The 24,933-nt window shown below is 39.8% G+C and overlaps 1 protein-coding gene across 2 annotated transcripts in view; it reads right to left on the bottom strand.

The window, feature by feature from the left end:
* Positions 1 to 24,933, bottom strand: part of galk1 (galactokinase 1) — a 36,351-nt gene that overhangs the window by 5,166 nt on the left and 6,252 nt on the right. For both annotated transcript variants that reach the window (XM_072373269.1, XM_072373268.1), the window contains exons 4-7: positions 24,623 to 24,758; positions 24,331 to 24,512; positions 21,230 to 21,380; positions 20,971 to 21,133 (exon numbers count right to left, since the gene is read on the bottom strand). In XM_072373269.1, the coding sequence (XP_072229370.1) occupies positions 20,971 to 21,133; positions 21,230 to 21,380; positions 24,331 to 24,512; positions 24,623 to 24,758 (632 nt within the window). The remainder of the gene's footprint in view (positions 1 to 20,970; positions 21,134 to 21,229; positions 21,381 to 24,330; positions 24,513 to 24,622; positions 24,759 to 24,933) is intronic.

Here is a 24,933-nt window from a genome sequence, read left to right as displayed (position 1 = left end):
ATTTTGGTGATGGAACACCTTCATACTTGGTCTGATAAGTTCCAATGAGTAAGATTGATCAAAATTCTGAAGGTGATACAGATGCCATGCTACCTTTGGATGTAAAACTCACACATTGACTTGATTTGTTTTTAGACAGACATATCTCTGAAACCTTATCACACATACCTTGGAGTCAAAGTTAACAATAACCATGGCTCCTAGTGGCCCTCCTCTAAGACCTAGAGCCACTGATGCCTCATAGTGGCGAATCTCCTCCAAGAGAGGGTGTATCTGGTAGAAATCAGCCTCTCTCCGTAGCAAATTAAGTTCTGAAAAGCCGTCTGGCAGGTCCAAGGAACTGGAACGCAGGTAATTCAGAATGTGCCTGAACACTCTACCATCTCGATCAATAAAGATATTTCCCGCATTGTCCCTGAGCACTGGGATTTGTCCAGTAAACATTGCCCCAAGCATTGAGTCACGGTAGCGGGTCAGAGTGTCCAGAGTTGTTGTATAAATTTCTCCACCAACATTCAATGACACTGGATCCTGGAGAGAATTCCTGTTGCTATTGTCATCAGGAGAGTTGAGATTCAACATCTTGGGAGAGTAGATGTGATTTTTTTCTGACTCTGTGAATAGTTCTTTGGATAGTTGTTGAGATGGTAAGAATCCTTCTGCTCTCGTCAGGAATGTCGAAAATATCGTCTTCCAAAGACTTGGTTCTTTTCACAGTCAGCCAGCCACAGTAGTCATCGGAATACAGCCAAGTTTGGAGGGATCCAAGAAAATCTGCTAAGTTTTAGTCGAAAGCTGAAGATTTATAGAATTGCTGTTACCTTAGAAAAGGCTGCTGTTCTTTTTTCTTCTCGCTGTTGCTTCAAAGCAAAAGTGTTACTGTTAGAAAGTAATTCCCATTGATTTATTGGGTCAAATGTACAACTTTGTTTATGAATCTTCTGTTAGATTCTAAATGGTATCAGCCAACAGCAGTCCTACAGTCTGACTGTGTTAAAGAAAAAGGCAGCAGGGTTGCAGTGACCAGACCAGCATGCTAATATCTGGACAATTCTGGCTCTGTCTTGGCGAAGCTCTCTTTTTTTGTAGCTCATACACACTGATCTCTCATTCTCACACATATTCTCTCACACACTGGAGCTGTCTGAGCAATACACAGGGGACTGGGCTATTTGTCTGAAATACCCCCTTGTGCCTAAAACAGCTCCAAGTGTCAGCCAGATCACCAAAAGATGCTTTTTATCCCCTGTGAACAATATCCTTTGACACTTCTCATTTCAAACTTCATCTGCAATACAAACATTTTACAAAAAGCTAAATTATGATAACAAAGTAAAGAATAAAGCAAAATTCAAAATAATCAACCAAAAAAATAAGCTGACTTTGCTTAACAAGCAGTAGTATGTTGTAAACACAGCATAGTCAAACTATGTACATATTTATACAGACCAATACAATGACTTTTTAAAATGAGTTTTCAAAATATCAATATGGAAAAAATTTGTTAATTTTATTACCTCCACTGAGGATGGAAGGATGGTAAAGCTCTAGCCAAAAAAATGACTTTATCTGCAAGAAATCTACCGCAGTCTGTGTTTGTAACATTTATTCATCATTTAACTTAATGTCACAGAAGTGAAGAATAAAGTAACACTGATAGAAAAAGTAAAACTCTTAGAAATCACATGGTCAAACTTGTATCTTTTACACATAATATATGTCTACGTGTCCAAACACACCATCAAAATTGAATAATTCTCTGATATATCTTTGAAATTTGAGATATGTTGTGCAACTGTTCTGCATTAAAGCTTATGTGAGTTGATGGCCTATAAGGGGCAGCATAAAACAAATTGCAATAACCAGGGTAAAAAGCTTTCTTCACTCATGCACTACAGTTCGGATTTTTTTTCTTTTTTTTTATGACAGCACAAAAAAAAAAGAAAAGCCCTGTAAGGTTTTAGCACTGTGCATCCTACTGTAGAATTCAAGTGCTGCTTACTAGAAGGTCAGTATATCTTTTGGTTATAGGATTAAAGTAAAAGTAACAAAATGGTGGTTATTTAATTTGTATTTTAAATTAACTAATCTAAATAGAAATTCATGTTTTTTTCTTTTTCATGGTCAAAAGGGGCAAAACATCACTTAGAAAAACAGTGTGTGACAATGCTCGTGTTGGCAGCACTATAATTCCAGGGTCTATGTATCTTGTGGTCATTGGATTTTCTTTGTATAAACAAGAAATAAAAAAACTAAACCAAAAAAAAAAACCAAGTGGCTTTTTGATTTTTGTTTTAAATCCACTTCTCAAAGTGGGACCGTGAAGTTGTCCTTTGATCTCGGCTCAGAACAGAAGACTGTGCTTTTGAGATTGTTGCCCTAAACTTTGGACTTGAATCTCTCCCACTAGACTTAAGGCCCATTTAATAAAATGGATTTTGTTTAACCATGTCTCATTTGTCTTTTTGATTGCTTTATTTCTATTGTCTCATTTTATGTATTCATCATTTTTCATTACCATGAACCATTTTGTTTTTATCTCTATGAAGCACTTCATGACAGTTAAAATTGTGATAGAAATACTTTTCTTTACTTTTTTTTAACTTCAGTCAGTATTTTCATTTTCTTATCCATGTAAGCTGATTGGTGAGCAAATAATACTCCTCAGATTTCTCAACCATGAAGTGGTTTTGTCTCTTCTTCTACCCGAGACACAGGATTTGCAAATTTATAAGTGAAATATGTACAGGAATCATATTTGAATCTCAAATTGTTCAGTCTAAACAGTACATACAAATTAGCGGTAAAATGTAATGCAGTTAGCGTTTTAAGTATTTGCATCTAAGCTACAACATTGTGGACACCATGGCTCTAAAACAGCATTTATCTTTTTAATACCAACAGTTGTTATAGATATATTTAATTGTCCTTTGTGGGTTATTTTAATCCATATATATATAAAAACTCCACATTTACCCTCATGTGAGTGATTGCAATTTCAAGCTAAGAACCTCAACCACAAGCCTGGGAGCTTGAGGGTTCTATGCAGTATTTTAGTTGTACCTTCATACCTTGAACTCCTCTGGACAGAGATCTCCGATGTTGTTCCTGTGACCTGTTAGAGCCACTCTCCCAGTTTTGGGGTGTAGTGGATAGCTGAAAGCTTCATAGAAATAATGGCAAGACAGGGACTTCCAGTGAGGCACGAGGCAAGATGGTTGCAAGGCACTGAGCTCCTGCACGAAACTGCCCCTTATTCATGTTAAAAGTGTTATTATACCGTATTTTTACAATTTCCGTGTTAGGGTAATAATAGAGTACATTATGACTTCCAAGAAAGACCAAGCTTCATCCAAAAATGACTCAACAAACAAACATCCTCAAGCTAATGATTCAGCAAAACTGCAAGAAACTTTTGCGGTAATGCTGAAGGAATTGCTTGAAAGCGCCCTTGATCCTACCCAAAAACACAGCAGAGAATAGAAATATCGTCAGGTCATTAAAAGAGCAAGCTGACATCCATGCTGAGAAGTTTAGCACCATCTTCAACCAAATGGATAATATCACGGTTAGCCTGCGCAAGAACGAGAAAGAAACTAGCACCTCTATGGCAGAGGTCACAAAATTAAAAAAGAAACTTGACGAAGAGGAGGACCGATCTAGAAGGAATAATGTGATACTCGTCGGTCTACCGATGGGCGCGGAGGGAGATGCTACCTTCAGAAAATGCTCCCAATTTGGATACCACAGTTCCAGATGTCTCACCCAATGGAGACAGACAGAGCCCATCGGATCTACTTGAACAGCTTGTCAAAACCGCGTATCATGATCTTCCGTCTTCTACGTTACACTGACCGGCAGGCTATCCTGGAGGGGGTGAGGAAAGCAAAACCAACTCTCCCAGATGGCACTCGCCTACAGTTCTTTGCTGACTATGGCCCCAGGACAATGCAGGAGCGGCAGAAGTACAAGGAAATTCATGCTAAGTTATGACAGAATGGGATTGGCACTTTTCTTATTTATTTAGCTATCCTGAGAGTGACCTACAAGGGCAAGAGAATGTCGCTCAACTCAGCGGAGGAGGCCAACGAAACTTTCAAAGCTTTGGTACAAGTAGATGGAGAAGAGGACGACTCGCAGCCGATGTCACTAGGACTAATTAGCATTGTGCTAACCCCTTTTCTGTTAAGTGAGTATTTCTTTGGGGACTTTACATTTGACTGCTCTGATGGGTACTTTCAAGCAGTAATAATGCTGTAGCTAAATTAGACCAGTTGGCTTGCCGACACGTTATTCATGACCAACCAAGGTCGGCCTGGTTTATGATTGAGTTTGAATCACTGTGATAGTTTAATCACAGTGTTAGCACTCTGTGTACACAGCAACTACTGCAAGGTTTAATACAGAACATCCTGATTTAGGTGGGGTTTGAATAGACCAAAGGAGTCTTTTTTGGGTCTTACTTCTTTAAGAAACTTAAATCTCAGCTAATGCTGTTACTCTTCTATGTTTAACTTCATTACATAAATGTTTTTTTTTCTGTTCTTTTTCCTCGTTTATGACTAAAATAAAATTAGACATATTCTAGATAGAGGGGGTGATAGGTGTTCAGTGCTTGACATCGCTAAGTGTCACTCACAGATGGAGCATTTAAAGGGAATTGTTAAGGAAGGGGAGAGGGATAGGAGAAATAAGAGGGAAGAGGGAAGGGGAGGGCAAGGGTGGGTTAAACAGGATTCCACCACCAGTGCATCATTCCAGGGAAATACTAGCAATACAGACCCAATAAGCCTAGAGAATTTTTCTATTGTGTCATTGTGTCTGGGGGAATAAATTCTCCATACAAAGGCTCAAAAATATTAGACTTTTTGCGCAGACAGAAAGCAGACATTGCTTTTCTTCAAGAAACACACCTGATGTCTAAAAAGGTGCGGTAACCATCTCATGAACAGACTACATTCTTTTTTTTTTAATCTCATCTTGTAGATGTAGAAATCATACCTAGATGTATATCAGATCACAACCCAATTATGTCTACCTTTCATTATGAATGAAGAATAAATTTAGTCGATGGAGGTCCAATTCTTCCCTTTTAAAAATGTAGAATTTGTAAACCAATTAAAATCGGGCCTTGAAGAATTTATTAAGATCAATAAGAATAGCATTGCAGATAAAACCCTTATTTGGGCCTCTTTTCTTTATTATAACATAACAACAGAAAGCCATCTTAAAATGAGGCAGAGCTGAATTATTTATCAATGCACAGGGCAGAAGACATGACACACATAACTAAGCATAAATATTATACTGAAGGTAGCAGGCCAAGTCATTTCTTGCCACTGACGCTTAAGCAGCAAGAAGCTAAAAGACATATACTAGCTATCAGATGCTGTCAGAAGATGATACCAGAAAGCTGGATTCTCTCTGGAGAAATTACTTAAAGCAGTAAAGACAACAAATAAAGGACTCACCCCAGGAATAGATCGGATTCCAGTTGAATCATATCTTGTGTGGATATCTGGGATATACTGGGACCAGTTTGGTTGGACACCATAAACCAGGGATGTCCAAAGTTCAAAGTTCTGATTCAGATGAAATGGATCTCTTCAAAAGATTTTAAGTTCTGCACAAGCCTACTAATGATGCATTGATCTGAATCAGGTGTGTTGAAGCAGGGAAACATCTAAAACCTGCAGGACAGCGGCCATCGAGGACCGGATGTGGACGTTCCTGCCATAAACTATGCTATTGAGGAGGGGGCTTTTCGCAGGGACCCAAACACAGCCTTTATCACAGTTATTTCTAAACCTGGTAAGAACCCTCTAGAACAGGGATGGGCAACTTAAATGATGGAGGGGGCCACAATTTTTCATCAGCGCTACCAGGGGGCCACATAGGATAGCGTACTTCCTAACCAAATTTATGAGAAAAATGCCATTTTAAATAAGACCAAAATATGTGTAGATGTCTTTATGCTTATTGAACCAACATATCACAGCATCTTAATAACAACATTAAGTGCAAGAACTCATTTTGAAGATTTCAATATTTTCCCAGAAAACCTGCTCTACCTCACCCCTAGCATAGACTGGTTCTCCTTTAATGAGAAATTTGTGGCTTTGACTGTTGGCACACAATAGAGTGGATATCAATGTCAATCTTTGTGCATCCAATTCGCGTCAGATAAAAAAGAGTGTCATCCGCGAGCCTGTTTCTCTCTTTCAACTTGATGTGCTTCATTGTCGAAAAACTGCTCTCACGAATGTATGTGCTCCCAAACATACCGGTCATTGAGAGAGCAAAATCTTGGAGGAGTGGGAAGCGGCATTCAGGCAGCAGACTCCAAAACGAAATTCCCTTTTCATTGCGCCTCGCCTGAAAAAACGGATCGGACTGCAGGTTGCAAAGTTCAAGCTGCAATTCAGAAGGATGCTCGCTGACAGCAGCGGAGAGAGGGGGTCCACGAAGAGCGTTATCTGTGGCTCCATTGCGTGAAAGTCTTGGAAACTATGCTTGAACTGCTCCTGCAGTTTCTCGATATCGGTCTTATATTTGTGATATTTTGTACAGATAATCCAATTCCCATTTCACCTGAAAGACACGATTTTCTTGATCGAGTTTTGTCTTTGCGCTGCTTTTCGCCAAGGCTTGACCTCTCTTCCTCGCTGATGGAGAATACCCGGTCGAAGCACGTAAAGCAAACTGATCGGAGGCGGTGGAGGACACACTTTTATCATTTTCAGAAATGAATCTAGGGGCCACTCCGAGTGAGGGCATCCCTGCTCTAGAACAGTGGTTCCCAACTGATCTGGCTTCAGGACCCACCATCATTTTTTTTTAGACAAGCTGCGACCCAGGAAAATTTGCCATTTCTTTAATGAAAACATATCACAGTGTGTCAATATACACAAAATTCAAGTTTAACAATAAAAAAAAAGCAAACAAGAGTGTGACGTAGAGAGGAAAAATTCCCTTTAACACTCAAGTGGCTGCATTTTAATTCAAAATCAAAAAGTGCACTGAGGTCGTTCACCCTTTTGTCCTCAATATGAGAAAATCCATATTTTATGGAGTTAATGTCGTACCTGCGTTCAGCTATGGTCACTCTTATATAAAAACAAACCGTAGCTTTTCTTCTATCTGTGAAATGGTGAGAGTCGAATAGCATTACAGGGTATCGTCGCCACCTACTGTTTAGGAGTGTGAAAAGCATGCATTCTGAGTCATTTTTTATTTCCCAGTCATTGAAAACGGGTCCACGACCCACTTTTAGGTCATGAGTTAGGAACCACTGCTCTAGAATGTGCCAACCACCCCCTAATATCTTTAATAAACGCAGATCTCAAAATATTTTCTAAAGTCCTGGCCAGAAGGCTTGAGAAAGTGACAGTGAAATTGTTAGCACAGATCAAACAGGTTTCATCAAGGGGCGTCTAGCGTTGGATAATATCCATCGGCTGCTTCATATACTTAGTGCCTCCCATAAAATACCATCTGCTAGTGGCCTGCTTTTCTTAGATGCTGAGAAAGCATTTGATCACCTTGAATTCATGAATATGATTCAGACTTTACACAACAACCCTTTAGCCTGTGTGTGTGTTGGAAGAGGTATGTCTTTTGTATTTGACATTAGAAGGGGTACAAGACTAGGTGATCCGCTGTCTCCGTTATCCATAGAACCACTAGCACAATTGATAAGAAATTCTCCTACAATTTCCCCAATTACAGTCGGGTCGACATCACATTCAATATCTCTTTATGCAGATAATACATTGGTATATTTGGCAAGCATTCAGCAAATGCTTTCACACGCCCTAACAGCATTGGATAAGTTTGGATACCTCTCAGGTTATAAAGTCAACATCTCTTAATACGGATCAAAGTGAGCTACCCCTCTCTTTTAATGTGGTAAAGGAGGTTTTGTATCTGGGGGTGAAAATAGATGCATCCCCATCATCTGTTGCAAAAATTAATTATTCAGAAATTCTGAAAAGAATACAGGAGGATATGAATAGATGGAAGACACTTGGCAAGCTCAGTCCCAGCCGGCATATTAGTTATCAAAATGAATATTCTACCCCGTATCAACTTTGTAAGCTCTATGATTCCACTTGTACCTCCAGCAGGTTATTGGAAAAATGATGCCATAAAAAGAGATTAAGTGTGGAATGGCAAAAGAACACAGTTAAAAATCTCCCATTGTCTAAGCGCAGTAAACTGTCTCAGCTCCTGCTCATCTTTCTTTGCTCCGCGTCTTATCGCTGTGGTGGAAACAGAAATGGAGCTATTGATTAGATAAGTGGACTTCAACCTTCCGCCAGACCTGCAAGAAGCTCAGTGGAAGTGTGATTCTGTAGCTGATCAATTCAGCATCAACTAAGGAAACTGTATTCAAAACTGTATTCAAAATTCAAAAAACTGTATTGTGAAGCTAACGTAACAACACGCCACCTAAGCAAAAGCCAAAAGTGAAGTCTGAGGAGGAATTTATTAGGCTTGCACAGGTGAATGAACTAATGCAACAACAGAGGAAGATGTTTTTAGTACTCTTGCAACAACAGCAAGAGAATTATAAAGGTTTTGTCAAAATAATCTTGGACTCAACAAACACACGACTGGATGATATTTCAAAAGAAGTTCAAGAAATCAAAGCCAGTATTCATTTCACACAGAAAGAGGTCGATGACATCAAAATGGGTAACATTAAACAGACTGGTCACTGTAAAGACATGCAATCTGAAATTTTCAAGATATATTAGAGTCTATTGGCCGTTACTGACAAAATGGATTATTTAGAGGCTCAGTCCAGAAGACACAACTTGGTAGATAGATGGAATTGAGGAGACACTAGGAGAAACATGGGCTGATTCGCAGGAAAAGGTTAAGAGAGTCTTCATGGAGAAACTACAACTGCAGGGGATGATCAAGGTGGAGCGGGCTCACCATGTAGGGAAACCTGCATCAGTGAGTGACAGATCCAGGCCGATTGTAGTTAAGTTTGTTAAGTGTAAGGACAGATCAATGATTCTCCAGAGGGCCAAATACCTTAAATGCTCCAAAACTGACGTAAATAAAGACTTAATGCCTAAGTTGACAGCTGCTCGGGACATCGCTTTTCTCTGTTACGACAAGTTGATTATACATCCTCGCAGCAGTACCCCAAGACAGCAGGGAGATGTCTAACCCTAGCAGGTATGTGCTGGAGCTGATTTCAATATGATTTTCTCATGGTTGGGTCTTTTAGCCCGTTCATTACAAGTGTTTATAATCATATGGACTGCATGGATTCATATGACCCAGATGTTCATTTCTTTAGTAGATTTAACAGAGTCTAATTCATGTAACTACTATAATGAAGATGAATTTCATGTTGACTGGCAATTTAACCAGCAATTCCAATATCTTCTCTATAATTCACTATATACGTAGCCTTCGTAAGAATTTATTTATTTTATTATTTATTTATTGTCAACGCTAAAACATGAATTTTCAATCATTGCCTTGACGGAAACATGACTTTCTGATGAAAGTTGGGCTTTTCAACATACCTCAGTACACTTTAGTATTTTCAAATAGGAAGGAAAGGGCTTGAGGAGGAGCTGCTGCTTTTGTTCATAACCAATATCAGATTAAAGTAAGAAAGATTTGGATTTAATCTCAAAGGAAACTGAGGTTAAATCTGTCTTTTTTAATTAATCTAAAAAACATCAGAAATGTCATAATTGGTTGTATTTATCGTCCACCTCATGCTGAAGTTAATTATTTCAATGATACACTCACAACTTCACTTGATGTTATTAATAGGGAAGTTTGTTGCTTGCTTGGAGATTTTAAAGTCAATACTTATCAATACTGTGTATATAAGGTTCGTCTCTCCCTTAGTCCTGTGCCAGTTCGTCTTGTCCTATGTCAGTGAACCATCATCAGGTCTTGTTATTTTGATACTTTGTTCAAGAGTGATTTTCTGTTTGTTTCCTTTTCCTTAGCCCAGCCTCGTAAGAGTGATTTTCTGTTTGTTTCCTTTTCCTTAGCCCAGCCTCGTAAGAGTGATTTTCTGTTTGTTTCCTTTTTCTTAGCCCAGCCTCGTAAGAGTGATTTTCTGTTTTTTTTTCCTTTTCCTTAGCCCAGCCTCGTAAGAGTGATTTTCTGTTTGTTTCCTTTTCCTTAGCCCAGCCTCGTAAGAGTGATTTTCTGTTTTTTTTTCCTTTTCCTTAGCCCAGCCTCGTAAGAGTGATTTTCTGTTTGTTTCCTTTTCCTTAGCCCAGCCTCGTAAGAGTGATTTTCTGTTTGTTTCCTTTTTCTTAGCCCAGCCTCGTAAGAGTGATTTTCTGTTTTTTTTTTCCTTTTCCTTAGCCCAGCCTCGTAAGAGTGATTTTCTGTTTGTTTCCTTTTCCTTAGCCCAGCCTCGTAAGAGTGATTTTCTGTTTTTTTTTCCTTTTCCTTAGCCCAGCCTCGTAAGAGTGATTTTCTAATTGTTTCCTTTTTCTTAGCCCAGCCTCGTAAGAGTGATTTTCTGTTTGTTTATTTTGTTCAATAAAACATTTATTTTGATACTTTGGTCTTTGTAGTCGAGCATTTGGCTTCGGGTCCATAGTTGGGCCGTGACAATAATCTCTTCAGGTTAGTAAATCAGATGGAGGAATGGCCTGTCTGGATTATAAATCAATCCATTGGGCATTTGTTTTGAGAAACCGGAAGTACTGCATGGATGAGAAAAAGAGCTAATTGCAACTATTACATTAAAAGATTTCCTTTTTGCAGCGGTGTCATTTATAAAATACCAAAGTGTATGGTGTAAATCATCTCCATTATAATCTTTTATCTAGGGGAAAACCTTTTTGCATATGATATGGGAATGTCTAGAAGTGTATAAATTGTGGGGAAAGGTGACTTTGCGGTAAGACGTATTGCATCACTTCCTGTTGCTTTGTGTGTGCACTGTGATATTTCTTGCTCCTCTTGAACTACTAATAATCACCTTATTTCTCCCTATAATTTACACATCTTGCATAGTTAACTCTATCCCATACTTGTTATATTCTAACGCTCACTCTTACGGATCTTAAGTTTTTATTTTTCACTTTTTAGCAGTGTGTCGAGTTCTCTAGCTTAGCATGGCTACCAGTTATCTTCGTCCATCTCCAGCTTTTACCTGCTCCTTGTGTCAGATGTTTAGTTACTCCTCTGCCTCCTTTAGTGGTAATGGTACATGTAACAAATGTAGTCTTTTTGTAGTTTTGAAGTCAAGGTTATCTGAATTGGAAGCTCGGCTCTGCACTGTTGAAAACCACCGGATAGCGAGCCAGGCCCCTTTAGTCAGTGCGGAGCCAAATAGCCTAGTTAGTTCTATTAGTCGTCCCCAAGCAGATCCCGAGCAGCCGGGACTTAAGAGTGGCTGGGTGACTGTCAGGAAGAGGAGTCATAGTCCTAAAGTCAAGCCCGTGGTTCACCATCAACCTGTCCATGTTTCAAATAGATTTTCCCCACTCAGCAACACACCCGCTGAGGAGAAAACCCTGGTAATTGGCAGCTCTATAGTCAGAAACGTGGCATTAGCGACACCAGCGACCATAGTCAAATGCATTCCAGGGGCCAGAGCGGGCGACATAGAATCCTATTTAAAACTGCTGGCTAAGGATAAGCGTAAATACGGTAAAATAGTTATTCACGTCGGCGGTAATGAGACCCGGTTACGCCAATCGAAGGTCACTAAAATTACTGTTGCATCGGTGTGTAATTTTGCCAAAACAATGTCGGACTCCGTAGTTTTCTCTGGACCCCTGCCAAATCTGACCAGTGATGACATGTTTAGCCGCATGTCCTCATTCAATCGCTGGTTGTCTAGATGGTGTCCAGCAAACAACGTGGGCTACATAGATAATTGGCAATCTTTCTGGAGAAAACCTGGTCTGATGAGGAGAGATGGCATCCATCCCACTTTGGAAGGAGCGGCTCTCATTTCTAGAAATATGGACGAATTTATTAGTCATCCAAAAACATGGCAACCCAGGGTTGAGACCAGGATGCAGAGTTGTAGTCTTACACACTTCTCTGCGGCTTCCCACCTGATGCTGCCCCCCCCTCAATCAAAAAACACAAAAGGAGCAAATCCTCTTGTGCAAAAAAAAATTAAAACAAAAACTTTAACTGAACAAAAACATCAAACTATTAAATGTGGTTTGCTGAATATTAGATCTCTCCTTTCGAAGTCTCTGTTAGTGAATGATTTGATCTGTGATCATCATATTGATATATTTTGTCTTACAGAAACCTGGCTGCAGCAGGAGGATCATGTTAGCATTAATGAATCAACTCCCTCTGACTATTTAAATGTTCATGTTCCTCGAACCACAGGCAGAGGAGGAGGAGTGGCAGCTATCTTCAGATCAGGGTTCCTAATCAGTCCTAGACCCAAGATTAGTTTTATCTCTTTTGAATCTCTGATTCTCAGTTTTTCCCACCCAAAGTGGAAATCACAAAAACCTCTTGTGTTTGTTGTTGTGTATCGTCCACCTGGCCCTTATTCTGAGTTTCTCTCTGAATTCTCAGAGTTTTTATCCCAGTTAGTGCTGAGTACAGATAAAGTCATTGTAGTGGGTGACTTTAACATTCATGTAGATGTTGAAAATGACAGCCTAAATATTAACTTTAATTCTATATTATTGGATTTTCTCAAATTGTTCACAGACCTACTCACTGCCTTAATCATACCCTTGACCTTGTGCTGACTTATGGCATTGAGAGTGAACAGTTAACAGTGTTCCCTCATAACTCTGTCTTATCTGACCATTTTTTAATAACTTCTGAATTTACATTACTTGACTCTACGGCTTCTGAGAAGAATTCTACATATAGAATGTGTCTATCAGAGAATGCTGTAACCAGATTTAAAGAGTTGATTTCATCATCCTTTTCTTCACTGCCATGTGCTGATATGACAGAGGATGGCTACCTAAATTTTACTCCAGTAGAACTTGACTCTCTTGTTGACAGCACTATAGCTTCAATGCGTACAACACTGGACAATGTTGCCCCTCTGAAAAGGAAGGTAATCAGTCAGAAGAGGTTGGCTCCTTGGTATAATTCACAGCTGTGTGCGTTAAAGCAGACTGCAAGAAAGCTGGAGAGATAGTGGCTTTGCTCTAATTTAGAAGAGTCTCAATTAGTCTGGAAAGATAGTTTAATAACGTATAAGAAAGACCTTCATGAAGCTAGAACTGCTTATTATTCATCATTGATAGAAGAGAATAAGAATAATCCCAGGTTTCTTTTCAGCACTGTTGCCAGGCTGACAAAGCTCTGTTGAGCCATGTATTCCTTTAACTCTCAGCAGCGATGATTTCATGAGATTCTTTATCAATAAAATTGTTTCTATCAGAGAGAAGATTGATGGAATCCTTTCCACTATTATCACTGATGTATCATCAAGTAGAGCAGCTTTAGAAGTATCTTTAGAACCTGATTTGTATTTAGACGGCTTCTGCCCAGTTGATCTCCCAGAGCTAACAACAGCAATAGTCTCTTCTAAACCATCAACTTGTATTTTAGACCCAATCCCAACCAGACTGTTCAAGGAGATTTTACTCTTAATTGACACTTCCATATTGGATTTGATCAATCGGTCTTTGTTGACAGGATATGTACCTCAGACTTTTAAGGTTGCTGTAATTAAACCTTTACTTAAAAAACCTACTCTTGATTCAGAAGTGTTGGCTAATTATCGACCTATATCCAATCTCCCTTTTTTGTCTAAAGTTCTTGAAAAAATAGTTGCAGTTCAACTTTGTGATCATTTACATAGAAATAATCTCTTTGAAGAGTTTCAGTCAGGATTCAGAGTGCATCATAGCACAGAAACAGCACTGGTGAAAGTTACCAATGATCTCCTCTTAGCCTCTGATAGCGGACTTGTTTCTGTGCTTTTCCTGTTGGATCTCAGTGCTGCATTTGATACGATCGATCACAGCATTCTGTTACAGAGACTTGAACATGTTATTGGGATTAAAGGAACTGCATTAGGCTGGTTTAAGTCATATTTATCTGATAGATTCAAGTTTGTTCTTGTAAATGAAGACTCTTCCTCACACATTGGAGTAAGTCATAGAGTTCCTCAGGGTTCTGTGCTTGGACCAATTATTTTTACTATGTACATGCTTCCATTAGGTAACATTATTAGACAGCATGGCATAAATTTCCATTGTTATGCTGGTGATGCTCAGCTGTACTTATCTATGAAACCAGATGAAACCTACAGGTTGGTCAGACTACAAGCCTGTCTTAAAGACATAAAGACCTGGATGACTCAGAACTGTCTGCTTTTAAATTCAGACAAAACTGAAGTTGTTCTCTTTGGACCTGAGCGCTTCAGGGAGAAATTGTCTAGTTATATAGTTACTCTAGATGGTATTTCCTTGGCTTCTAGTTCTACAGTGAGGAACCTAGGAGTTATTTTTGACCAGAATTGATCATTTGACGCACATATAAAACAGGTTTCTAGGACTGCCTTCTTTCACCTTCGTAATATTGCTAAAATCAGGAACATCCTGTCTCAGGGTGATGCAGAGAAACTAGTTCATGCATTTGTTACTTCAAGATTGGACTACTGTAATTCCTTATTATTGGGCTGTCCCACATATTCTCTGAAAAGCCTCCAGCTGATCCAAAATGCTGCAGCCAGAGTTCTGATGAGAACTAACAGGAGAGATCATATTTCTCCAGTTTTAGCTTCTCTTCATTGGCTCCCTGTTAAATTCAGAATAGAATTTAAGATTCTTCTCCTCACATATAAAGCTCTTAATGACCGAGCTCCATCATATCTTAAAGATTTAATTGTAAGGTATTTTCCTAACAAAGCACTTCGCTCCCAAACTGCAGGTTTACTTGTTGTTCCCAGAGTTTCTAAAAGTAGAATGAGAGGCAGAGCCTCCAGTTATCAGGCCCCTCTCTGTGGAATAAGCTGCCAGTAAATGTCCAGGAAGCAGACACCCTTTCCACTTTTAAGATTAGGCTTAAAACTTTCCTTTTTGATAAAACTTATAATTAGGGATGGCTCAGGTAATCCTGAAACATCCCATAGTTAAGCTGCTATAGGCTTAGACTGCTGGGGGACCTCATCTGTCACACCTTTCCTCACTTTGCTCTCTTTTTCCACCTGTTTAATTTCTCAAAGGATATTATGTACATGTGACATTATTGTGGTTATTAACGTGTGTTTCCCTGTTCCAACAGGTATCACTTGAATTGTGTTATGGTGTTTTTACCCCCTCTTTTCCCTCTTTTCTGTCTTCTCAAACCCCAGCTGGTCGAGGCAGATGGCCACCTTTCCTGAGTCTGGTTCTGCCAGAGGTTTCTTCCTGTTAAAAGGGAGTCGTTCCTTTCCACAGTTGCCTCAGGCACGCTCAGGACGGGAGATTGGACTGAAGACAAGTTTCGGTGCAATCTGTTGGTTTCCTTAGCTAGGATATTAATTTTTGAATTGGCTCTATATGAATTAATTGGATTATGATTACAATGAATTGAATTCCAATTGGCTTGAATTGGACTATATTACTTAAGTGCCTTGAGATGACAATTGTTGTAATCTGGCGCTATAGAAATAAAATTGAATTGAATTGAATTAAACAAACAATATGTTGTGCGAGCAGTGTCAAGACCCTGCTCTCCCCCACAATCAATAGTTTTATTTTCCCTGATGCAGCAGTCCACATACAGGATAAAATTTGGGAGAATTAAGGACAGGGTGGCATGATTAAAGTCACCGGAGAAGTGGAGAAAGGCTTGAGGGTGTGATGTCTACAGCTGAGACACAACGACGTGAACTGTCTTACTTGCTGCTGCCGCATCGCCCGCCGGCAGGATGTAAACAGTTAATGTGATGATGTTCAAAAATTCCCATGGCAGGTATTACAGTCAGATGCTAAGAGCTCGAAGCTCGAAATCCTGTGTACAGCACCACTTCTTAACGCCATTCCTTGCTCTGCATCCCTGTCACCTCTGCTGTAATTCCTTGGGGATCTATGGTCTTTTGTTGAGGTGTATCGACTGGCTGCTAAGCGCCAACAGCTGACTGCGGGGGCATGACGAATCTCCAAGTCCGTAAATTATAAAAAATTTAAAAATAATATCACATGTTGATTCAGATGACCATACTTGTAATAAGTGACAAGAAAAAGATGTTAAGAAAGTAAAAGGTAGAGTAAAAGTGGTCAGTGCTCCTATAACTAACAGCCACTCACATGGCGCCATCTTAAAAACAAACAAAAAAACTCAGTAACTCTAAATGCACTGCTCTGCCTTGACATACAATGGCCTGCAAAATCTACCCCAGTAATTTCAAAAGACAGGGACTCTTTCACTCTATCTCTGGGTAGAAGAGCTGTAACTTGCTATGCTGTTTTTACCTTGAGGTTCCTATAAATGTAACACAGTGATGCCAGCCCCTTGACCAACTGTGTCTCCCTTAAAATCGGTATCTTAAAATAGGGTGTCTCGGACTCCAGAATGCATTACTCTTTCATGCCAGTGCTGGACGAGTAGCTTAGATTACCTGTGGTTTGTAGGTGGTCTGTAGGATGTTCCTCTCTGAAACCAAGATCTGAGATCTGAGATGTGTAGAGGCTATTTCCTGGGGAACAACAAGCTTTCCTCCTAAATCTACCTGCATCTCCCAAAAACATGCATCCTCTAAGCTGCCTTGAACAAACTGAATTGCGACTCTCTTCACCTTAGACCCTTCTAAATTCACCTGCCTTCATTTATCTTCAATACCTGCAGCTAAGCTTCTCAAAACTTGGTTATGTCACCACGTATACCGGCCTTGTGACAGACTAACCTTACAGCCCAATTACAAAATATGCCTTAGAGTTGCAGTACCTGAACATAATGAACATATACCCAGTTTTAGGTTCTGGGGAGTTGATATGTTCATATGTTCATATGTTCAACATCATATGTTGCCTCTATCAAAAATCTAATACTCCTTTCTTCCATATTCTACAGCTCTTTCCAACTAAGCTATTTCTTCTCTACACCTTCCCAATTCAACCACTGTCCCCGTTTACACTGATCAACTGCCTTTGTACCCCTTAACATTTCCTCCTGTTTACAAACCTGCACAACAACTAGCTTTCTCTTCTCCTTAGGACCTGCTCTACTCCACAACGGTTTACCTGGGCCAAGCCCCAAGCCTCCCTGGCCTATTTGAACAATTTTATCTATTCTATCGAGTCCCTAAGCGACGTCTTTCTGAAACTGCAGTACCTGCAAAGAGAGTTAACTATGAGTGACACTGCTTTCTCAGGGGCAGTGGGAGCACCTGTGGGTGACTCTGATTACCCCCAAGGTAAATACTGATGTTTTTGTGTAACTCACAACAAGCATGTTTGTACAGTAACCAAAATTGCGCCAGGGAAAAAGTGAGTCTGATTAAGACATAGTGGGCTAGAAAGATTTTAAGCTGTAGTTTAACCAGAAAAAAACAGCAAGAAACTAACTTTAACCAGTGTCTAATCATGGTGCTGTGAAGACGGGATAGAAATTGGGGCCATCCCAGGTTGTGCTTGGCCTCCATGGAGAACTGCTGACCCAAACTGAGGACATCGTCGGGCTGTGGAAGGAAAACTTTGAGGATCTCCTTAATCCAGCCAGCATGCCCTCCATTTAGTCCTCCAGAGTCTGAGGACCTGGGGGAAGACTCACTGATCACCTTGGCAGAGGTAGTTTAAAAGTTTCCAAGTGGTAACGCACCGAGGATGAACAAGATTCAACCCAAAACACTGAACTTCAGGGTGTTGGAGAGGAGGCTTCCACTGACTGTTGAACCTTGGATTAAGGAGGAGCAGTGTGGTTCATGAGAGTTTGACCATCCAGTCTATGTGTTTTGTGGCCTTGGACAAGATTTATTACTATGTCCTCCGATGGATTCTTTGGGGGGTTGGCTGGAGTACGGGGTATCGGAATCACTTTCAAGGGCTATTTGGTCCCTATATAACCAAAGCTACAGCTGTGTCTGCATTCATGGTACAGAGTCCAGCTTATTTACAGTGCATGTTGGAGTCCCAGAGGGCTACTTCTTCTCACCAATCCTGTTTGTGATTTCCATGAACGGGATATCAAGGCGTAGTCATGGAAAGGAGGATTTTGAGTTTGGGAACCTCAGAGTTTCATCTCTGATAATGTGATTCTGTTGGACTCTTCAAACCATTCAGTCTGCAGTGGAGCGGTTTGCCACTGAATGTGATGCGGACGGGATGAAAGTCAGCTCCTCCAAATCTGAGGCTATAGTTCTTAACTGTAAAAAGGTGGAGTGCTCCTTCTAGGTCAGGGATGAGTCTCTGCCTTGGGCTCTTGTTCACGAGTTATGGCAAGTTGAAATAAGAGATGGACAGACGGATTAGGTCTTTCTCAGTAATGCACGGCTCTGGATTGTTGTGGTGAAGAGGAAGCTGAGCTGAAAGGCACAGTTTGGGATTTTTCGGTCCATCTTTGTTCCAACCTTCATCTATGGTCAAGACATCTAGGTAGCGACCGGAAGAATGAGATTGCCGATACAAGCAGCTGAAAAGAGTTTCCTTGAGTTACCCCATCTCTAAGGCTGTGCTCAGCCTTAGAGATGGGGTAAGGAGCTCAACCATCCTGAGGGAGCTCGGAGTAGAGCCGCTGCTCCTCCACATTGAACGGGGTCAGCTGAAGACATTTGGGCATCTTATTAGGATGCTTCCTGTTTGCCTCCCCTCTGAGGTTTTTCGTGCATGTCAAACTAGGAGGAGGCCCTGAGGCTGACTCAGAATGCACTGGAGAAGATACATGTCTCATCTGGCCCAGGAACGCCTCGGGATCACCCAGGAGGAGATGGAAAGTCTCGCTGGGGAGAGGGATGTCTGGACTTCCTACTTGGACCTGTTGCTACCGGACATCAGATAAACTGAAGATAATGGATGGATGGTTTTCATATTTGGTTAAGGTTTATTTCTGACTCTACTGCCTGATTTCTTTACTGAATAATGCTGACCAAACTTCTAAATTACTTTTTTTCTCTAGTGCTGGTAACTTGCTGGGGTCCTCGTCAAAATAACATGTATTTATTACAATATGTTTGCCAAGTGCCTGTACAGACTCCCTTTATAGCTCTCTCATCTTTTTCACTACAACTTTTTCAACCATTTCAATGACCTGTTTGACCTGCATTTGAAAATTAATAATAATAATAATTATTATATTAATAATAATAAATAATTAATTAATTTGTTCATTCACAAACACAAATGTCCAGATCAGACTTTTTTTTAGTCCTGTCTACAGGATTACCTAAGTAGGGGATATGTGCACATGTACTACAGATACCAAAACTTGGTAGGGAACGTCATCTGCTATATACAGTGAATAATAGGGATGTGAAATTGGCCCTGTCTTCAGATCATTTGATCGTGGCCACTGTCAATAGGCGATCCAATCACCTGAGAGGGCAGGCGCAATTACGTCAGCTAAGAAAAAAAAACTCACCTGGTTCGAGAAAGATTATATACCACTTGTGGTGCAGAGAAAAGTGTTCGGTAAGCAACCATTAAGATGAAGAACAGAGGAGACAAAGAGAGCCTGCGTCCGTGGTGCGCACTTCCGGAAAAAAAGTGAGAAGAAAAAAAAGATGCAACAGGGTCTAATTGAACCTTTGCTAAGCCCCACCCCCCTTGGTTACTGTTGCTACGCCAGTCAAGCTTTGCGGATTGTAGATTGCTGCTACAGAGGAAGCTCAAAGGGCACTGTAGGGCCCATGTCCTCTGTAGGACATGTTGCTCCATGAGAAACATTTTTAAGCACACAGTAAAGTGCAGGTTCTAGAGATTTTTTCTTTAACATCTTATGGCATTAAATTAATTCAAGATAGCCTTAAAGATCGCCATTTGAAAAAAAGATCACGATCCTCCCTTCGATCGCCACTAGATGATCCGATCGAAAATCACTCCATCCCTGGTGAATAGTAAACAAAACATTGCTATTGCCACAGCTCACATTTTTCATTTTGTCCTTCACTCCTGTGCACTCTACCCCTCTTCCACTCTGAAGTATTTCCCCTTGTAAAATGCCCCTCATAAGCCGTTTTCACACACACACACAGGGGTCCTGAAATGTTCTGGAGATGTTCCAGAGTATATGATAATACAAATGTCACCTGTCACAAATATAAAAGCTCACCGCTTCACCTTCCTTTAAAGAAACCTTGTCTTTGACTCAAATCTCCAAAGTGTCTGTGTCTGCTCCAATTTGTGAGTCAGCCAGGCTTTCGCCATGACAACTTCTCGATGAGGAAATATTCCTGCGACTTTTACTGCTGCAGGGATCTTGGTGTATGAAAATTGCTCAGGTTTAAATTGTGAGGCTTTGTGCTTTCAAGCTAAGCATAATCTAAATTTCAAAATACTGTGCTGCTATTTAGGCTATTGAATGTTACAGGTTTAAAGTTGATAAAGGTAAAGTGTTAGCAAACAGGTATAAATAGCTAGGAAGAAGACTGATGTTTGAATAGAGTGTGGACTAAAAAAATACAAATTTAATATCAATCTTTTGTCTCTACTTTGGTCTCCATCAGCTTGTGAACAACAGTATCTGTCTCTTTATCTTTTACGTTTGTTTACTAGCTAGTTGCTAAATTCTGTCCAAGGTGTCCAGTCATGTCCACTTATATTTAGCCAGCACAGGTAGTGAACAGTTAGTCAAGCTTCAAACCTGTTACAAAAATTACAGAAAATCATAGCGAAGAAATATACTTTCAGTATTGTGCACAGAATGACATACCATGCATGACAACCGGTCATTGTGGAGCCAGTCATTGACCAACAACTGAACCTCCCAAGTTATCATCCTGAAGTTGGCTGCTTCACTTTTTACAGCAGTTACAGCAGTAAAATTTAAATACCATACGTATACCTTTTTTGCATACAGCGGATAATCCAAACAAGGTGTCTATGTGATTACCTGTATATGAAGTATGGCTTTGTCAATGGTGTGGGCCATCAGTAAAGTCACAGTGCATCCCCCAAATCCTCCACCTGTCATCCGACTGCCGAACACGCCCTCCACCTCCATGGCTGCAGAAACCAGCTCATCCAGCTCCCTGCAGCTTACCTCATACAGATCTCTGACACAAGGATATCGAGTTATCAAACACTTCCTACATTCTGCCCAGAACAGAGACAGTAGCTAATACCAAATGACACAGCTGCTTTATTTGTACCTCAGGGAGTTGTGGCTTTCCAGCATAAGCTTGCCAAAGTCTTTGTAGGCCCCTCTCTTCAGGGCTTCTGCAGCATGGACAGTTCTCTCTATCTCCTCGATTACATGGCGAGCTCTTCGATAGGTAACTTCATCCAGCCTTGTCTTAGCAGCTGAAATGTCATAGAAGATGAAAAGAAGTTAGGCTTCATTGATATGTGATTGACAAGGTGTGAAGCTTTGTGATAAGAGTGATCAGATATCTCCTGCAGAAATGATTAGTTATAAGATATTTAATAAAAGGCTAAATTGGTTATCTAAATGTATATATCATATGGAAAATATGAATACTGTATGTGCAATCATGTTTACACAAGTTAAACATGAAACACTCTTTTGCAATATTTTAAGCAATATCACAAGTATTATTTTTGTTTTCTATGTTTATGTTTATGTATTTAGCAGACACTTTTATCCAAAGCGACTTACAAATCAAGATATAACAAGCTATACAAAAAGCTACAATTTTATAATGAAACAGGGAAAGTAGAGCCCTCCAAAAGAATGGGAAACCCCAAGAGACTTGAGCTCTCAGATAACTCTGACCAGATCTAAATTAGCCTGTTGATGTCACTGCTTGTTCACAATCATTGTTCGGAAAGGCCAGGTGTTGCAAATTTCAAAGCTTTATAATCACCCAGACTCCTGTAACCTTGTTCCAACAATCAGCAGCCATGGGTTCCTTTAATGCCCACAAAGTAGGAAAAGGCTATGAGAAGATAGCAAAGTGTTTTCAGGTACCAATTTCCTCAGTTTGAAATGTAATTAAGAAATGGCACTCAAGATAAGGTCTGGAAGACCAAGAAAAATATCAGAGAGAACTGCTTGTATGATTGCTAGAAAAGAAAGTCAGAACCCGTTTCACTACAAAAGACCTCCAGGAGGATTTGGCAGACTCTGGAGCTGTGGTACACGACTGTTCAGTGACACCTGAACAAGTATGGTCTTCATGGAAGAATCATCAGAAGAAAAGCTCTCCTGCGTCCTCACCACAAAATTCAGCATCTGAATTTTGCAAAGGAACATCGAGACAAGCCTGATGCATTTTGGAAACAAGTCCTGTGGACCGATGAGGTTAAAATAGTCTAAAATAGTCTAAAAACAAACTCTTTGGCCACAATGAACCAAAGATGTTGGAGAACAAAGGGCACAGAATTTCATGAAAATAACACCATTCCAATTGTTAAGCATGGGGGGGGGGGGTACTAGGTACTAACTATGAATGGTGCCCAAACCCTTTTCTTTTTTGTCGTTTTGAAAATGTAAAAGATGAAAATAAAAAAACATTTTGTTTATAGTGTAAAGGGAATGTGTCATCTGTAACTTTGTGCCTTTTGGAGATAATTTCATCTTGCTTGACCATTCACATTAACACAAATTTTTAACAAGGGTGCCCAAACATTTGCATGACACTGTAAGGACATGGATAGTACAATCCCTGCATTTCAACACATTCGATGGCTGAACTTTTATTGGACCTTTGCAACATCTTTGTTCTTTCCCACCCATCTTTGTTGTAGATTTGCTGCTGTGGTGGGAATCATTGTCCTGCTTATGACCCAGTAAATGACTCTGGAATAGTTTGATATACAGATGAGTTCATAGTGGAGTCAATGACTACAAGGTTCCAGGTCCTGTGGCTGCAAAAAGCAAAGTCTTCACCCAATACATACATAAAACCATAGTACAGTGTCCATAGTACAGACAGCTGTGCCTGCAGATCCAGAATAGGAGCAGGTAAGAAAAAAAATTAACTAAAATATCATAATATGTTATATTCAGATTAATAAATCGAACATAAAACAAAAGCAAAAAAAATTAATAGACAACCAAAATATTCAGATAAATCAATTAAAAAAACACATTTTCAGCGTTTCTTTCACCAAATAATTTTGGATTTTCATTTCTTTTGTACTGCTTTTGTTATAAAGGGCAATGATTCCAAGAATATGTTTGGGCAAGCTCTTTGTTTCCATTCCACCCATATTGCATCTCTATCCTTGGTTATACATGACATAAGCATATAAGGACTGGGTTTGTCCAGTAATAGCTCCTTAGGAGAAAGGAATAGTTTGGAAATGGCCTTCCCAGATTGATGGGCTGCAACAATTGCTTTTGTAAGATCGTTTCTGATGTCTTTCCTCCTTGGCATTGAGTTAACACACACCTGAATGCTCAAGAACAGCAAACTGACAAAACTTCTGCTTGTATAGAGGTGCTCACACATACTGATGATCAACTAATAAAGTTTACATGATTAGCAGGACCAAGCTGCAATTTATCTTCTTAATTCCTGTTGGAAGCAGTGAGGATGGTATTTTACTTTTTAATGGAATGGCTGCTGACAGTTACAATAATAAAAACGATTAGTAAAGCTAACTTGAAGAACTACTTCAGCCCAAAAGTTTGCACACTAACATTCACATGTGGTATATTTGCAAGATACGAACTTGAATAATGCACTAGACAAATGATTCTGTTAACTTATTAAACATTTGCTTATTTTAACCAAATCTGTTAATAAGATTAAAAAAAAAATATTTGATACATTTTTCATAAGAAGTCCCTCCAATGTAAATTAACTTTTAGTCTTTGTTATCAAGGATAACAATGATAAATTCAAGTTTTTTCCTTTTTTGGGGAATACATCAAATTAGCTGTCATCTAATGAGAAAGAGAAGTCAGGGTAACTGAAAGATCATAACACTTGTCAGACTTATCTGCTGTAAGCTAGAGCAGAAAACTAAACAGAATATCTCACTCTGGCAAATCAAGAATGTGTGGTGCTTGACAAGATCATTCCTATCTGATAAGAAAATAATCCTCCTAAAATAGGTGATGAAGCTAATGATGGTTATGTTTTGAAACACTAAACTCTGCTGTGTGAATTATGGGCATACTGCTATATGGATTTTGTTGCAGAGGGAGTCCTGGAACTTTTTTTTACAGTGTTAAAATATGTAAAAATATAACTCCTTTTCAAGTGCTCAAAACCATCAATTACTCTAAAACACAGTGGGGCAAACTGGATTAGGGCAGAGTACCTATTAAAATGCTCCAAACCTTCTAAGTCTTTCATGGTAGCATCCCTGAGACTGTCTTTCCCCAGTGCTGAGGCAGCATTCTCACACTGGCTTCTTCTCATTGGGTATTCACTGCCAGTCAGAGAGTGTCTTACATTGGAGTTAGTAATAAGGATGACCAAGCCAGGATCTGCCAGAGGAACTGGGGTGGCCTCCAGCGACCTGAGTCATATTACAAAGAATTTCATGACTAATAACAGTGTATTACATTATTCCTCAAAACCAAGAGGGACCAAACTGATTGATCTACTTTCCCTGGATGTTTATGGTACCTGCAGTCAATGAGCAAGGCATGTCCCTCCAAACCGAGAACAGACACAAACTGATCCATAATGCCACAGGGTACACCAGCATGAGTGTGCTCAGCCTGCTGACAAGCTACTGCTTTGGACACTTTGTCGCCATCATCTGTGGAAGAAAAAATTAATCCAGATTACAGATTTAAGATTCAGGTTCAAATTAATGCAGACGAGCAGTTTATGATTGTAGAAATGTAGTTGGAGCTTTCTTATGTAAATCCTGGGATTGCTTTGAAACCCTGAAATTTTGCATTCTCACTTCATTGTATCCTGTTAAATATGAA

The sequence above is a fragment of the Leuresthes tenuis genome, unplaced genomic scaffold (assembly GCF_036924035.1).
Source record: "Leuresthes tenuis unplaced genomic scaffold, fLeuTen1.0.hap1 SCAF_20, whole genome shotgun sequence".
Classification (NCBI taxonomy): domain Eukaryota; kingdom Metazoa; phylum Chordata; class Actinopteri; order Atheriniformes; family Atherinopsidae; genus Leuresthes; species Leuresthes tenuis.
This window is presented reverse-complemented; position numbering and strand designations above follow the sequence as displayed.